Source organism: Talpa europaea (assembly GCF_964194135.1).
Source record: "Talpa europaea genome assembly, chromosome: 1".
Taxonomy (NCBI): domain Eukaryota; kingdom Metazoa; phylum Chordata; class Mammalia; order Eulipotyphla; family Talpidae; genus Talpa; species Talpa europaea.
The window spans coordinates 3,961,293-3,976,920 of record NC_140073.1 but is presented as its reverse complement, the minus strand read 5'-3'; the positions used below and the strand labels follow the sequence as shown (position 1 = coordinate 3,976,920).

The 15,628-nt window shown below is 61.0% G+C and overlaps 3 protein-coding genes across 4 annotated transcripts; 2 read left to right on the top strand and 1 right to left on the bottom strand.

Annotated features, from left to right (window-relative positions):
* Positions 1-1,720: 1,720 nt before the first annotated feature.
* On the top strand, positions 1,721-4,653 carry LOC311183113 (cathepsin W-like; the record flags this gene model as incomplete). Its single annotated transcript, XM_084252377.1, has 10 exons — positions 1,721-1,807; positions 2,027-2,111; positions 2,799-2,909; positions 3,258-3,400; positions 3,499-3,595; positions 3,672-3,758; positions 3,842-3,970; positions 4,140-4,204; positions 4,281-4,460; positions 4,543-4,653. The coding sequence occupies 10 exons, from the start codon at positions 1,721-1,723 to the stop codon at positions 4,651-4,653; spliced, it is 1,095 nt and encodes a 364-aa protein (XP_084108503.1).
* Positions 4,654-8,074: 3,421 nt separating this feature from the next.
* On the top strand, positions 8,075-11,006 carry CTSW (cathepsin W; the record flags this gene model as incomplete). The annotated part of the gene is made up of 10 exons (XM_084252366.1): positions 8,075-8,161; positions 8,381-8,465; positions 9,153-9,263; positions 9,613-9,758; positions 9,858-9,954; positions 10,034-10,114; positions 10,197-10,325; positions 10,495-10,559; positions 10,634-10,813; positions 10,896-11,006. 10 exons carry the CDS (start codon positions 8,075-8,077, stop codon positions 11,004-11,006), a joined length of 1,092 nt encoding a protein of 363 aa, XP_084108492.1.
* A 114-nt stretch (positions 11,007-11,120) lies between these two features.
* Positions 11,121-15,389, bottom strand: FIBP (FGF1 intracellular binding protein; the record flags this gene model as incomplete). Of its 2 annotated transcripts, none has more annotated exons than XM_084241186.1 (10): positions 11,121-11,411; positions 11,691-11,788; positions 11,872-11,958; positions 12,555-12,618; positions 12,706-12,814; positions 13,106-13,260; positions 13,665-13,765; positions 14,612-14,738; positions 14,935-15,133; positions 15,305-15,389. In XM_084241186.1, the coding sequence occupies 10 exons, from the start codon at positions 15,387-15,389 to the stop codon at positions 11,342-11,344; spliced, it is 1,095 nt and encodes a 364-aa protein (XP_084097312.1). In that variant the 3' UTR covers positions 11,121-11,341. The 2 variants fall into 2 exon arrangements, with proteins under 2 accessions (XP_084097312.1, XP_084097313.1); XM_084241187.1 differs by having other exon boundaries at positions 13,127-13,260.
* Positions 15,390-15,628: the final 239 nt, after the last annotated feature.

The window sequence follows — 15,628 nt, the reverse complement described above, 5'->3', positions numbered from 1 at the left end:
TGCAGCAGGGTTTGATTCCCGGCCAGCCAGGGAGCTACCCACATGGCACAGCAGACCTCTCCTGCCTCGCCTGCTGCTCCCCTCGGCAGTATCTTCGGTCTGTCTGCCTGTTCTGATCCCCACTCTCTCTGGTGAATTCTCTCACCCACCCGTGCCTCTGACCTATACCCCAGTTCTTGTATAAATAAATAAAAAATCTTAATAAAAAAAGATTCATGGCATGATGGGAGCTGTAGTCCTGGGCACCTGGGATCTCTTCGGCATGGACATCAGGGTGGAGTCCATAAAACATCATTGGGTAGAGTTCATTCAGGACACACTGTTTCCCCAACAGCATGACAAGGGGCCCAAGCGTGGACCTGACCTGACGAGGACCCCTGACACTTGGAGTGGCTTCCCCAGAATGCAGTGCGGGGCCTGTGACCATAATGTCATTCCCTGCTCTCTGGGTCCCAAAGGCTTATATCTAGGTTGGGTCTCTCTCCGACTAAATCTTGTGTTCCTCCCAGAAGGAGGCCCCTGAGGTCCCTGGGTCTAAGGCCCAGCCCTCACTGGGTGCCAGTGAGAAGTTGCAGGACGAGCAAATGAGGAAATTCATCCATTCTTCAGCAAATGTTTACTGAGTGGCTGGGCTGTGCTGGACACCAGGATCACAGCGCTGATCAAAAATGGCCAAAATCTGGGCCTCCCTGGTGGTACAAGGGGCTAAGCACCACACTGTGACGCAATCAACAGCCTCTCCAGCATGAGTTTGATCCCTGGCCAGTCAGGGAGAAACCCACATGGCACAGCAGACCTCTCCTGCCTCGACCGCTGCTCCCCTCAGCATTGTATTTCAGTCAGTCTGCCTGTTCTGTTCCCCACTCTGTCTCTGGTGAATCCTCTCACCCCCCACACCTCTCTCCTGTACCCCAGCTCTTTTATGCATAAATAAATAAATCCTTTTTAAAAAATGGCCAAAATCTCTGGGCCTCATGGTGCTCCCATTCAAGGGAGGGAAGAGGAGGATGAAAAAGGAAGGTCACCCAGCTCCACCCCCAACTCTCTTCCCCACCCCCTCCCAGCCTCAAAAGTCTGTAATCCCCACCATCACCAGATGTGTGTTCAATGACAACCCCTTGGGGGCCTACACTGAGACCTCCAACTCTGAACACTGACACTTAGGCCACACACAGCCCACGACCAGCTTGGGGTCCATCACTGGGGTCTAGACCAGGGGTCAGGTCCCCCTGTGTGCCCTGTCTACTGCATTTGAACAAGGCAGCATTGCTTTTATTCCAAATAGAGGGGCCCCTGGGCTTACCATCCCAGGCCAGAGGGCTACCCGCATGGCGCAGCAGACCTCTCCTGTCTCCCCGCTGCTCCCATCCCAGCAGATCTGCCTGCTCCGCTCCCCACTGTCTCTGGTGAACCCTCTCACCTCCCCCACACCGCTGGCCTGCACCCCAGCTCTTGGATGCATAAATACTTCTTCAAAAAAAAAAAGAAAGGCCCAGACCAAGGTGAGCTGAGCCGCTGCTGAATAAGGAAAAAGGGGCAGGACGGCAAAGCGCCCCGTGGGGGCAAAGGCTCAAAGACCCGAGGCAGCCCTTGAGCTGAGGGGTTTGCCTTCCCCTCCCAGCCTGGTTTCCACTTGGTGGTTTCTCCAGCTCCACCCCCAGCCCCTCCAGCTTGGTCTGCAAGGCTTCCTGCCCCCCGCAGTCAGTGGGGCTGTGGCACCATGTCACCAACTCTCCTTTTCTCCTGCCTCCTGCCCCTGTGGGTGGCCGGCCTGGCCCAAGGTACACAGGGCCCCCTCGGAAGCCAGGTGAGTGCCCCCGGGCTGCTCCCCACACCCTCTGTGGTGGAGGTGTGGGAGTGGGGGCTCCCCCCTTCATGGGTTGGGGGAGGCCCAGAGGCCAGAGGGAGGACAGACGAGCCAGGCTCCCGCAGGGACACAGCAGGCTGGCGCGGGGCTCCTGCCTGGGACTCACAGGGTCACCCCTCAGCTGCCCTGTCCCCCTCTCCTCCCCGTCCTCCTCGCCAGGACCCCGGCCCCCGGCCTCTGGCGCTGAAAGAGACCTTCAGGCTCTTCCAGATCCAGCATAACAGAACTTACTGGGCCCCAGCAGGTACCCGCGTCTGTCCACCCCACCCTCCCAAGTGCGCGCAGGAGCTGATGAGAGGGGGCTCAGGGCAGGGCTGGGGTGCGCTCCTGGGCCCCCGCCTGCGGGAGCAGGGACTCGGTCACCCTTGGCCACGAGCCTGGCGGGGGCGGCCGCCCCTGGCGTCGCATCTTGGAGGACCCTGGGCCGCCACGGCCCTTGGCTGTGACTGCAGGCTGGGGCGGGGCCGCCACCTGGCCGAGGGTCCCCGGGGCCAGCTCCTGAAGGAGCTGCTCTGACCCGTCCATAGCCGGCTGCCGGCCCTACTCCTGCCTCTGCGGGTGCCTTCAGTGCAGGTGCTGGTGCACCCGATGCAGGGGAGCCTGTGCCCTCCGCTCCCCCCCAGCTCTCCCTGTGGCCAGAGGTGTGAGGCCCGGGGGGGAAGGAGACGACAGGAAGCTGGTCTCCCACCTCCTGAGTCACTCTGCCTTCAGACCCTGAGCTGGCTTCTCCCCTGCCGGGCTGACGCCCCACTTCCTGCCTCCTGGGAAAACCCAACCCCTGGTGGGCCTGAGCCATCTCCGCAGCGGGGCCTCCACAGGCCGCCCGAGCCAGCGCTCGCCTGGGCAGGTGCGGGAGGACGACGTCCAGCCGCGGCCACTGCCAGGCCCGGGGGCTCGGGCGGCGGCCTGGCGTCACCTCTCTTTGGTGCAGAGTACGCGCGCCGCCTGGACATCTTTGCTCGCAACCTGGCCCGGGCGCAGCGGCTGCAGGAGGACATGGGCACCGCTGAGTTCGGGGTGACTCCATTCAGTGACCTCACGGGTACTGGGGGCTGCCCGGGGCCTGGGGCGGGGCGGGGAGGCAGGGGCGCTGGCAGCCGGGCGGGGCCAGGCAGACCCACAGCTTCCATGGCCCAGAGGCCCCGAGGCCCCTGGCGCTGACCCCAAGCACAGAGAGTGGGGCAGGACCACCGGGGGCCGTGCCCCAGTCTGGCCACAGGGCTAGGGGCTGCACCCCAGCAAGGGGCTCGGCCTCTCTGGGCTCAGTGTCCCGGCGTCTCGGTGTCCCGGGTACTCTGGGGACAAGTGAGCACGGACGGGTATGGCTGGAGTGGGAAAGGCAGACTGTGGGGCGGGGGGGTCACCATTTTGACCTCCCATGTGTCCCCAGAGGAGGAGTTTGGCCAGTTCCATCAGAGGGCAGCTGGAGGAGCCCCCAACATGAGCAGGAAGGCATGGTCTCAAGAGTCGGGGCAGTCCGCTCCCCCTTCCTGCGACTGGCGGAAGCACAGAGACTTCTCTGTCAGGGACCAGGTATCTGCCCCAACCCCTGGCCTGGTACAGCCCCATGGGAGGATGGAGGCAGAATGGGCAAGGTGGCACCCTCTTATCCTGCCCCCCTTACCCTCTAGGGTACCTGCAGATGTGGCTGGGCCATGGCAGCAGCAGGAAACATAGAAGCCCTGTGGGCCATCGAGTACCTAGAGTCTGTAGAAGTCTCTGTGCAGCGTATGGCAAGGATGGGGAGGGTGAACCTGGGGGCCAGGGTAGGGTGTGGTCACCCACATTTCCCTTCTTGCAACAGAGCTGCTGGACTGTGACCGATGCAGGGACAGGGACGGCTGCTCAGCCGGCTGGGTCTGGGACGCCTTTGAAACCTCCCTTAACACCAGTGAGTGCCCGCCTCCGGCCTCCCGGGCAGCTGCAGGTGCGGTGTCAGGAGCTGAGTCTCACCCTCCTCTCCTTTATTCCCAGGTGGCCTGGTCAGTGAACAGGACTACCCATTCAAGGGGAACGTTGAGCACAAGAGATGCCAGGCCCACAGGAATAGTAAGAAGGTGGCCTGGATCCAGGACTTCATCATGCTGTCACATGACGAGCAGGGTGCGAGCAGGGTGGACGTCCGGGCGGGCCGGCGCGGGAGCGGAGGACAGGGCTCACAGACCAGGCTGCAGACCGAGATGGGGCCTGGGCAAGGGCTGGAAGAGAGGTACCCAGGAGCGGAGGGTTGGGGGGCCAGGGCAAGCAGGCTGATAGCACCTTCCACCCCTAGAAATCGCCAAGTACCTGGCCACGTACGGCCCCATCACTGTGACCATCAATAAGAAGCTATTAAAGGTGGGTGTGGGTGGGGGGTAGGGGAGTGGTACAGAGGGTAGAAGGGCCCAGACTCAGCCCTGTCCCCACCCTGCAGCTGTACAAACAAGGCGTGCTCAAGGCCACACCCGCCAACTGTGACCCCCAGCATGTGGACCACTCTGTCCTGCTGGTGGGTTTTGGGATGGAAGCGGCAGCCTCTTCCTCACGTCGCCCTGCCCGTGCCACCCCATACTGGATCCTGAAGAACTCCTGGGGGACTAATTGGGGTGAGAAGGTGAGTTGAAGGTGATCTATAGGGGTGGGGACAGAGCAGGCCTCTCCCTGCCTTCTGGTGCTGATGCCCTTTAACCTCCCAGGGTTATTTCCGGCTACAGCGAGGGACTAACGCCTGTGGCATCACCAAGTACCCATACACTGCCCGGGTGAGCAAGCCAGCAAAGAAGAAGACAGTCTCCTGCCCTCGCTGAGCCTGCCAGCCGCCCCTCCACTCTCTCCTGCCGGCCAGCTGCCCGCTTGCCAGTCCCACCCCTGGCTTGGCCTGTTACCCACTCTCCTCGCTATGGCTGAATAAACTGTGACCACAACTTCAGGCGGGCAAACAGTGGGCAGGGAGCGGGCAGACACCACTCTGACACATCCTGGTCCCTTCGGGGCCGAGGCGCACAGCCTCCCACCCAAGCCCTCAGACACGCGCGCGCACATCGCATGCCCCCACGCACACACCGGCGAGGACCCAGGCACGGGCACAGGCTCCTCCGAGTCATGGCAACTTTTTTGTCCGGCGGGGCAGTGGAGGGGCCTCATTCATGGTCGAGGCGCAGCAGGCAGCCATGGCTGCGGATAGCTTCTTAGCTCTGCAACTTCACCCCTTGCTCCACCAAGGAGGCCCCCCCAGTTTTTGTATACATATATAAATCTTTAAAAAATATTTTTTCAGAACAAAACCCAAGTGTAGGCACACATAGAAGGGTTAATAAGGGGCCTCCCCTGGTGGCACAGCCTCTGCATCACCGGTTCGATCCCCGGCCACCAGCGAGGGTCCCACATTGCGCGCAGACCTCTCCTGCCGCCCGCTGCTCCCCTCAGCGGTGTACTTCGGTCCTTCTGCCTGCTCTGCTCCCCGCTCTGGCTCTGGTGAATTCTCTTACCCTCCCGCACTTCTGACTGTACCCAGTGCTTGCGTAAATAAATAAATAAATCTTAAAAAAAAAAAAAAAAAAAAGGTTGGTGCCCCAAGGCCGCCGAGCAGGAGCTGGGCAAACCCGGGAAGGGAAAGCCCTTTAAACTTCTAGGAATTTTAGATGTTGAAAATACCCCTGTGCCCGGGAATCGATATTATATGGTTCATTAGGATCTGTTGTGGCTGGCCTGGGACATTTTTTGTTAACTAGTAAAATTAGAAGATCATGTGATGTTGGAGTAGGAGGATTTTCCTTGGTGACTTTAGGATGCTGGTTCCATTGTAAGTATAACTATGCAAAACGAAGAATCCAGGAAAGAATTGCCAGAGAAGGAATTAAAAATAAGATTTTATATGAAAGTACCCACCTTGATCCTGAAAGAAAACAAACCAATGGCAACAGCAGCAGCTGAGCAATCTCGGGCATAGAACACCCAAATACAATGGAAGTCAGTGTGAAAAAAGCTGAGAGCAACTATAAAAAAACCTACCTTTTATGTACCATAAAGCCTTCAATCAAGTAAATAATTTGTGTAAATTGTATTTTATTTACCTACTGCCACTATGTCATATAGTGAACTATGCTTAGAAGTGTTTCCTTGAACTGAATAGCGAGCATACATGACAACATCAAGAAATAAATCTCTCCCAATTACAATTTAAAAAAAAAGGTTAACGAAAGGTTTTATTTTTTTACATGGAAAATGAAAAGCGGGAGTGGAGAGCGAGAGACTAAGATTGAGTCATTTGTGAACACGTCCTACCAATAGCCCTACCTGAGCTGGGACCCCAGTGCACGCTGAAGGGAGGCAAAAACAAGCCCCCTCAGCCCCACGTGTATTCAGGGTTTTGTTCAAAGGTTTATTATTCATGCATACGCGCTGCGAGGTAGGCCAGAGACAGAGTGGGGAACTGAGCAGTCGCATACACTGAAATCCACTGCTGAGGGGAGCAGCAGGCGAGTCACGAGAGGTCTGCTGCACCACGTGGGTAGCTCCCTGGCTGGGGATTGAACTCAGTCCGCAGTGGCTGCAGACTGCCTTAGAGTGCTGAGACTTAACCCCTTGCGCCACCAGGGAGGCCCCAGAGTGTTCAGTTTTACACCAAATGTGGCTGCTTCACTCCATCCTCAGTTCCCAGCAATCCCTCTCTAAGAAGTCGAGATTCGGGGCATGATGGGAGTTGCAGTCCTGGGCGCCTGGGATCTCTTCGGCATGGACATCACGGTGGAGTCCATAAAACATCAGTGGGTGGCGTTCATTCAGGACACACTGTTCCCCCAACAGCATGACAAGGGGCCCAAGCGTGGACCTGACCTGACGAGGACCCCTGACGCTTGGAGTGGCTTCCCCAGAATGCAGTGCGGGGCCTGTGACCATTCCCTGCTCTCTGGGTCCCAAAGGCTTATATCTAGGTTGGGTCTCTCTCCTACTAAATCTTGTGTTCCTCCCAGAAGGAGGCCCCTGAGGTCCCTGGGTCTAAGGCCCAGCCCTCACTGGGTGTCAGTGTGAAGTTGCAGGACGAGCAAATGAGGAAATTCATCCATTCTTTTTTTTTTTTTAAAGATTTATGTATTTGTTTGTTTGTTTGTTTATGCACGCACTAGTTACAGTCAGAAGCACGGGAGGGTGAGAGAATTCACCAGAGCCAGAGCGGGGAGCAGAGCAGGCAGAAGGACCGAAGTACACTGCTGAGGGGAGCAGCGGGCGGCAGGAGAGGTCTGCGCGCCATGTGGGACCCTCCTCTGGTGGCCGGGGAGCAGCCGGGGATCGAACCGGCGCTGCAGAGGCCGCGGGCAGCTTCGCAATCAGCGCTCAAACGCTGCGCCACCGGGGAGGCCCAAGTTCATCCATTCTTCAATAAATGTTACTGAGTGGCCACCACTGGCCCGGCTGCACTGGACACCAGGAGCAGCACTGATCAAAAATGGCCAAAATCTCCGGGCCTGATGGTGCTCCCATTCAAGGGAGAGAAGAGGAGGATCAAAAAGGAAGGTCACCGAGCTCCATACACTGTCTCTCGCCCCCACCGCCCCACCGCCTCAAAAGTCTCTGTAATCCCCACCATCACCAGAGATGAGTCCAATGACACCCCCCCTTTCTTTCCCAATGACACCCCCTTTGGTACCGACACTGAGACTTCCAACACTTAGGCCGCACACAGCCCATGACCAGCTTGGGGTCCATCACTGGGGTCTAGACCAGGGGTCAGGTCCCCCTGTGTGCCCTGTCTACTGCATTTGAACAAGGCAGCATTGCTTTTATTCCAAATAGAGGGGTCCCTGGGCTTACCATCCCAGGCCAGAGGGCTACCCGCATGGCGCAGCAGACCTCTCCTGTCTCCCCGCTGCTCCCATCCCAGCAGATCTGCCTGCTCCGCTCCCCACTGTCTCTGGTGAACCCTCTCACCTCCCCCACACCGCTGGCCTGCACCCCAGCTCTTGGATGCATAAATACTTCTTCAAAAAAAAAAAGAAAGGCCCAGACCAAGGTGAGCTGAGCCGCTGCTGAATAAGGAAAAAGGGGCAGGACGGCAAAGCGCCCCGTGGGGGCAAAGGCTCAAAGACCCGAGGCAGCCCTTGAGCTGAGGGGTTTGCCTTCCCCTCCCAGCCTGGTTTCCACTTGGTGGTTTCTCCAGCTCCACCCCCAGCCCCTCCAGCTTGGTCTGCAAGGCTTCCTGCCCCCCGCAGTCAGTGGGGCTGTGGCACCATGTCACCAACTCTCCTTTTCTCCTGCCTCCTGCCCCTGTGGGTGGCCGGCCTGGCCCAAGGCACACAGGGCCCCCTCGGAAGCCAGGTGAGTGCCCCCGGGCTGCTCCCCACACCCTCTGTGGTGGAGGTGTGGGAGTGGGGGCTCCCCCCTTCATGGGTTGGGGGAGGCCCAGAGGCCAGAGGGAGGACAGATGAGCCAGGCTCCCGCAGGGACACAGCAGGCTGGCGCGGGGCTCCTGCCTGGGACTCACAGGGTCACCCCTCAGCTGCCCTGTCCCCCTCTCCTCCCCGTCCTCCTCGCCAGGACCCCGGCCCCCGGCCTCTGGCGCTGAAAGAGGCCTTCAGGCTCTTCCAGATCCAGCATAACCGAACTTACTGGGCCCCAGCAGGTACCCGCGTCTGTCCACCCCACCCTCCCAAGTGCGCGCAGGAGCTGATGAGAGGGGGCTCAGGGCAGGGCTGGGGTGCGCTCCTGGGCCCCCGCCTGCGGGAGCAGGGACTCGGTCACCCTTGGCCACGAGCCTGGCGGGGGCGGCCGCCCCTGGCGTCGCATCTTGGAGGACCCTGGGCCGCCACGGCCCTTGGCTGTGACTGCAGGCTGGGGCGGGGCCGCCACCTGGCCGAGGGTCCCCGGGGCCAGCTCCTGAAGGAGCTGCTCTGACCCGTCCATAGCCGGCTGCCGGCCCTACTCCTGCCTCTGCGGGTGCCTTCAGTGCAGGTGCTGGTGCACCCGATGCAGGGGAGCCTGTGCCCTCCGCTCCCCCCCAGCTCTCCCTGTGGCCAGAGGTGTGAGGCCCGGGGGGGAAGGAGACGACAGGAAGCTGGTCTCCCACCTCCTGAGTCACTCTGCCTTCAGACCCTGAGCTGGCTTCTCCCCTGCCGGGCTGACGCCCCACTTCCTGCCTCCTGGGAAAACCCAACCCCTGGTGGACCTGAGCCATCTCCGCAGCGGGGCCTCCACAGGCCGCCCGAGCCAGCGCTCGCCTGGGCAGGTGCGGGAGGACGACGTCCAGCCGCGGCCACTGCCAGGCCCGGGGGCTCGGGCGGCGGCCTGGCGTCACCTCTCTTTGGTGCAGAGTACGCGCGCCGCCTGGACATCTTTGCTCGCAACCTGGCCCGGGCGCAGCGGCTGCAGGAGGACATGGGCACCGCTGAGTTCGGGGTGACTCCGTTCAGTGACCTCACGGGTACTGGGGGCTGCCCGGGGCCTGGGGCGGGGCGGGGAGGCAGGGGCGCTGGCAGCCGGGCGGGGCCAGGCAGACCCACAGCTTCCATGGCCCAGAGGCCCCGAGGCCCCTGGCGCTGACCCCAAGCACAGTGGGGCAGGACCACCGGGGGCCTTGCCCCAGTCCGGCCACAGGGCTAGGGGCTGCACCCTAGCAAGGGGCTCGGCCTCTCTCTGGGCTCAGTGTCCCGGCGTCTCGGTGTCCCGGGTACTCTGGGGACAAGTGAGCACGGACGGGCACGGCTGGAATGGGAAAGGCAGACTGTGGGGCGGGGGGGGGGTCACCATTTTGACCTCCCATGTGTCCCCAGAGGAGGAGTTTGGCCAGTTCCATCAGAGGGCAGCTGAAGGAGCCCCCAACATGAGCAGGAAGGCATGGTCTCAAGAGTCGGGGCGGCCTGCGCCCCCCTCCTGCGACTGGCGGAAGGCAGGGGTCCTCTCCCCTGTCAGGGACCAGGTATCTGCCCCAACCCCTGGCCCGGTCCAGCCCCATGAGAGGATGGAGGCAGGAATGGGCAAGGTGGCACCCTCTTATCCTGCCCCCTTTTCTTACTAGGGTAACTGCAATTGCTGCTGGGCCATGGCAGTAGCGGGAAACATCGAGGCCCTGTGGACCATCCAGCACCGCCAGCCCATGAACGTCTCTGTGCAGCGTATGGCAGCATTGGGGGGGTGTGAACCTGGGGGGGCAGGAGTAGGTCCTGGTCACCCACATTTCTCTTGTTGCAACAGAGCTGCTAGACTGTGACCCATGCAGGGACGGCTGCTCAGGCGGCTGGGTCTGGGACGCCTTTGCAACCACCCTCACCCAAGGTGAGTGCCCGCCTCCCGCCTCCCGGCAGCCGTGGGTGGGGTGTCAGGAGCTGAGTCTCACCCTCCTCTCACTTATTTCCAGGTGGCCTGACCAGTGAACAGGACTACCCATTCAAGGGGAATGTCGAGCCCCAGAGGTGCCGGGACCACAAGAACAGAGAGAAGGTGGCCTCGATCCAGGACTTCATCATGCTGCCAGCCGACGAGCAGAGTATGAGCCGGGTGGACGCCCGGGCGGGCCGGCGCGGGAGCGGAGGACAGGGCTCACAGACCAGGCTGCAGACCGAGATGGGGCCTGGGCAAGGGCTGGAAGAGAGGCACCCAGGAGCTGAGGGCTGGCGGGCCAGGGCAAGCAGGCTGATAGCACCTCCCACCCCTAGAAATCGCCTGGTACCTGGCCACCCACGGCCCCATCACTGTGACCATCAATAAGAAGCTATTACAGGTGGGTGTGGGTGGGGCTGGGGGGGGGCACAGAGGGGAGAAGGGCCCAGACTCAGCCCCGCCCCCACCCTGCAGCATTACACACAAGGCATGCTCAAGGCCACAGCCGCCAACTGTGACCCCCAGCATGTGGACCACTCTGTCCTGCTGGTGGGTTTTGGGAAGGAAGCGGCAGCCTCTTCCTCACGTCGCCCTCCCCGCCCCACCCCATACTGGATCCTGAAGAACTCCTGGGGGACTAATTGGGGTGAGAAGGTGAGTTGAAGGTGATCTATAGGGGTGGGGACAGAGCAGGCCTCTCCCTGCCTTCTGGTGCTGATGCCCTTTAACCTCCCAGGGTTATTTCCGGCTACAGCGAGGGACTAACGCCTGTGGCATCACCAAGTACCCATACACTGCCCGGGTGAGCAAGCCAGCAAAGAAGAAGACAGTCTCCTGCCCTCGCTGAGCCTGCCAGCCGCCCCTCCACTCTCTCCTGCCGTGCCAGCTGCCCGCTTGCCAGTCCCACCCCTGGCTTGGCCTGTTACCCACTCTCCTCGCTATGGCTGAATAAACTGTGACCACAACTTCAGGCGGGCAAACGGTGGGCAGGGAGCGGGCAGACACCACTCTGACACATCCTGGTCCCTTCGGGGCCGAGGCGCACAGCCTCCCACGCAAGCCCTCAGACACGCGCGTGCACACCACACGCCCCCACGCACACACCGGCAAGGACCCAGGCTCGGGCACAGGCTCCTCCGAGTCATGGCAACTTTATTGTCCTGGTGGGGTGGTGGAGGGGCCTCACTCATGGTAGAGGCGCAGCAGGCAGCCGCGGAGGGTCCCCATGTAGCGGTCCCAGAGGGCCTGGTGCCTGCAAGGGGGAAAGAGGGGCGCCGATGGGCCTGCGGTGCCAGGTGGCCCCCGTTCCTCTGCTCACAATGCTCTTGCTGTCCACGTAACTAGCTCCTGCTCATGGATGTGGATACTGAGGCTGGTCGGGTCACAGCTTCTAAGAAGTGGAGCAGGACTCTAGGTCACATGGCCCCCTCCCCCAGGGGTGGCAGAACAGGGTCCTGAGTCTGCAGGAGGGCCGGGTCCTGCAGGTGGGTGGCTAGGGCCAGGCCAGGCCGGAGGAGGCCTGGGATCTCACCGGAAGCCATCCAGGGAGTGGACGGAGGCCGAATACTGATTCAAGAAGAGTCGCACGTCATTCAATGGCCAATGGTCAGAGCGGCAGGGTTCCACGAACTGTGGGCGCAAGGGAACAGAGGGGTGGCACACTCAGCGGCAGGGCAGGCTGGGACCGCAGGGGGACAGGCAGGGCAGCTCACCTTCTCCACGAGGTCCACGAATAGGTCCCTGACGTCCTTATTGTGAGTCAGTTTGGCAGCCACATTCACCAGCCCCCGGGACAGGTTCTGTAGGGCAGGGAGCTGGGAGTTCTGCTTCCTGCCCACAGGCTTGGGGTTGAACCCAGAGGCCAGGGGAGGGGTGGGCCCCTGTCCAAATCTATCCACCTCCCTCAATCAAGAAACTTCCCGGATGGCGCAGCGGTTGAGCGCTGGGTTGTGAAACTGCCCGCAGCCTCTGCAGCGCCGGTTCGATCCCCAGCTGCTCCCCGGCCACCGGAGGAGGGTCCCGCATGGCGCGCAGACCTCTCCTGCCGCCCGCTGCTCCCCTCAGCAGTGTCCTTCGGTCCTTCTGCCTGCTCTGCTCCCCGCTCTGGCTCTGGTGAATTCTCTCACCCTCCCGCGCTTCTGACTGTACCCAGTGCTTGTATGTATATATAAATGAATGAATGAATGAGTGAATGAATAAATAAATAAAAATAAATCTTTAAAAAAAAAAAAAGAAAAAGAAACTTTCCGGTGTTTAGGAACTGGCTCCCCCTCACAGGCAGAGGGAGCAGTGGCGCCACCTGCTGGTCAGTCCCAGCAGGGGCCGAGGTGCCGGGTGGACAGTGCACTGGAGGCTGCAGAGGGCCAGGGGACAGAGGCCGGACTGTGCCACACACCTTGAAATTGGCTTCCATCTCAGAGAAGACGCTGAGCTTTCCCCGGAGGGCAGTGCACACCAGGCTGCAGGGAGACAGGGTCAAGCCTAGGACCACCTGGGCCCCCATTTCAAGCCCAGCCCCAAAGGGCCTCCCTCCCCCGCCCAGTCACCTCTTGTGCAGGTCCAGAAGGTCCTTGTCAGCCACTAGCACCTTGAGTTCCTTCAAGTCCTGGAGAAACTCCTTGTCTAAGTCCATGTCCATGTCATCCACCTGGGAGTCTGTGTGAGGTCCATGCAGGGAGTCGGGGTGGGGGATATCCTGACCCTTCCTCACCCATTGCCTTCTCGCACCCCAGAGACAGAGGAAGAAGTGGGGTTTGTGAGGTGGAGTGACTTGCCCCAAGTCGCAGAGAAAGCCGGCCTCCTGCACACACAGGGCGTGTGTGGGGACACTGGACTATGAGCAGAGGTGGCTGCTCTGAAGAATAAAGGGTGCTGGGAACTGGGCGTGTGCAGGAGAAACTACTGGCCAGGAGCCCAGCCCTGTGCAGTGGGGAGGGGTCCGGGCACCTGGGTCAGTGGGGGCCTCACCGACGGCGCCAAGGGTCCAGTTCTGGATCATGAGCTCAGCACAGAAGGCAAAGTCGCCAAAGCTCAGATACTGCAGTTTCTTCTTCCCGGTCTCAAAGCGGTTGTTGGCAAAGAAGACGATGGCGGCGTAGTCTCTGTGTGGAGAGCAGAGGGGTCATCAGGCTTAGAAATGCCTTCCAAGCAGCAGCTCCCACCTGCCGCAGTGGGGCTACATCTGGCCCCTCTGCCCTCATTCACTGTGTGACGTGGTTCAAGTCACCACTCTCTAGGCTTCCCCATGTGTGCAAAGCCAAGTTTTCAGCCCAGGTCTCTGACAGGATGCAGGGAGAGACCACAGGGGTCAAGGCTCCGTTTCCTAAGCAGTTCTTACGCCTCAGGGGCTGGGCTGTGGACTTATGGCAGCACTCGCAGCAGCTCTGCTGGCAAATGGCCAGACTGGTACTTGAAGGAAACCCCAGAGCAGAAGTGACAGTACCATCCCCTGGCCCAGCCAGGGGGTCAGGTGGGAGGGGATGGAAGAGCAGGCGCAGGCCCTCACCTGGCCAGCCGGTCAGAGAGGAGGAAGTGCTGCTGGATGTTATCCACCAGGGAGCCCCGCATTTCCTCCACCACCTTGAAGACTCGCTTGAAGTTGTCAAACTGCAGGGCGGTCAGGGGAGGACTGGTTAGTGTGTGTTCACCTGACTCGCTGCCTGTTGAACATCCCTCCCCCACCAACCGCTGACCAGTTCAGTCAACAGACACTGACTTAGCTTCTGTTAGTCCTTCCAAGTATTAGTGGTCAATGTCTGTTAAAAGTCAACAAATATTCACCAGCTTCTGCCTCAGATAAGCGCTGACTCCCTCCTGTCTCTGAATTCACCTTTACTTTAGTATCACGCTCTCAAGTTCTTCACAAGCTTGGGCTGACACTGACCCTCTTGGCAAAGGCCCGGGGAATAAAAAGTGATCGAAGGCTAAGCCCTATGCAGGAAGCTCACCAGACACAAAGGCAAAAGGTACTAAAGGCCAAAAGAAAGGTTACTTCCCCCTGGCACCACCAGAGGGCTTTGTGGGGATGGGACGTGACCCTTGCCTTGGATTTTAAGGGGTAGACATGACTAAGAACAGTACCCCCAGGCAGCAACAGCAGCATGAGCAAAGAAAGCCAGGGTGGGAGTAATATAGGCCTAGAGAGGTAGGCGGGGGCCACATCACAGGAGATTCTGAGGGTCAAGGTCAAGGAGTGTGGTCATGGTTGCCAGCCAGGAACCAGTGGGAGTAAGGAAAGCTGATGAGCAGGGTAGAGCTATGGTTACATCTGGGTTTCTGAAAGGTCACTCTGACCAATGAGTAGGGGGTGGCTTGGAAGGGACCAAAGGAGGGGCGAGGAGACTGGGTATGAACCCACCACCAGAGGCAGGAGCTAGCCCAGTGGCCACAGGATTGGAGCCGAGAGGCGACACAGCTAGGATGTTGCGCTGGCGTGAGGGGTGCAGGGCGCACCTGTCTCCGGCAGCTCTTGAGGGTGATGCCTGTTTTGGTGCTGATGTCGTCCAGGTCTTTCTTGGTGCCTTTGGATAGTTTCTTGCCCAGGACCTCCCGCACAAAGGCCTCATCAAAGGCGTAGTACCTGCGTGGCGGCAGAGGGCACCACTGACTCTCCATGAAGGAGAAAGGGGTCCTGGTCGGACTTGGCTTTGACCCTTCTGCTCTCAATCTGCCCATGGCCTGGATAAGTCCTTTCCTCCCTGGACCTCGATTTCTGCCTGCAAAATGGGTATATGGCCCGGCGGGCTCGCGTCCCCGCCACCCCGCGGGGTGCGCACCTCTCGATGAGCAGCGCCTGGCGGGAGGGCGGGATCTGGAAGATGAGCTGGTGCAGCAGCTTGGGCGGGGCGTGCAGCAGGCGCTCGAGCATGTGGAAAGTGCGGTAGTGGTCCATGGTGTCGCTCTGCAGCACCGCGGCCGTGGCGCCCGTCTGCTCCAGGATCCCCGAGCGCACCCGCAGGGCCACGGCGTCGCTCACTGCGGAGCGGGCGCCAGCGTCAGGCCCCGCCCCGCGGACCCCCCCCCCCCCCGGCCCTCGGGGGTTCCAGCCGCGACCCCCCGCATCCCCGGCCCGGGCGCCGCTCGCTTCCGGCCCGGGCGCCCCGCCCCGCCCCGCCCCCTCGCCCGCGGCCCCGCGGCCCCACAGACCGGAGTAGCCGTCCAGCCAGAGGCGGTACACGTCCTCGTCGATGAGGGTGGTGTTCCCCACGAAGATGTCCAGCTCGCTGGTCATGGCGACGCCCGAAGCGGGCGCGGCCGCAGCGCCCCGGCAGGAGCGAGCACTGCCCGGGCCGGGCGCGCCGCCGCCCGGCACTTCCGGGAGCGCCGAGATTCCGTTCCGGGCACCCGGAGCGCCAGAGGGAGGGACCACTTCCGGCGGCCGCGGGGCCCCGGCCGCGTCCCCCCGGTTTTTTCTCCCACTGAATCTGTTATAGGACAGGGAGAGGGCCAGCCCAAACCCCGCAAACCTGC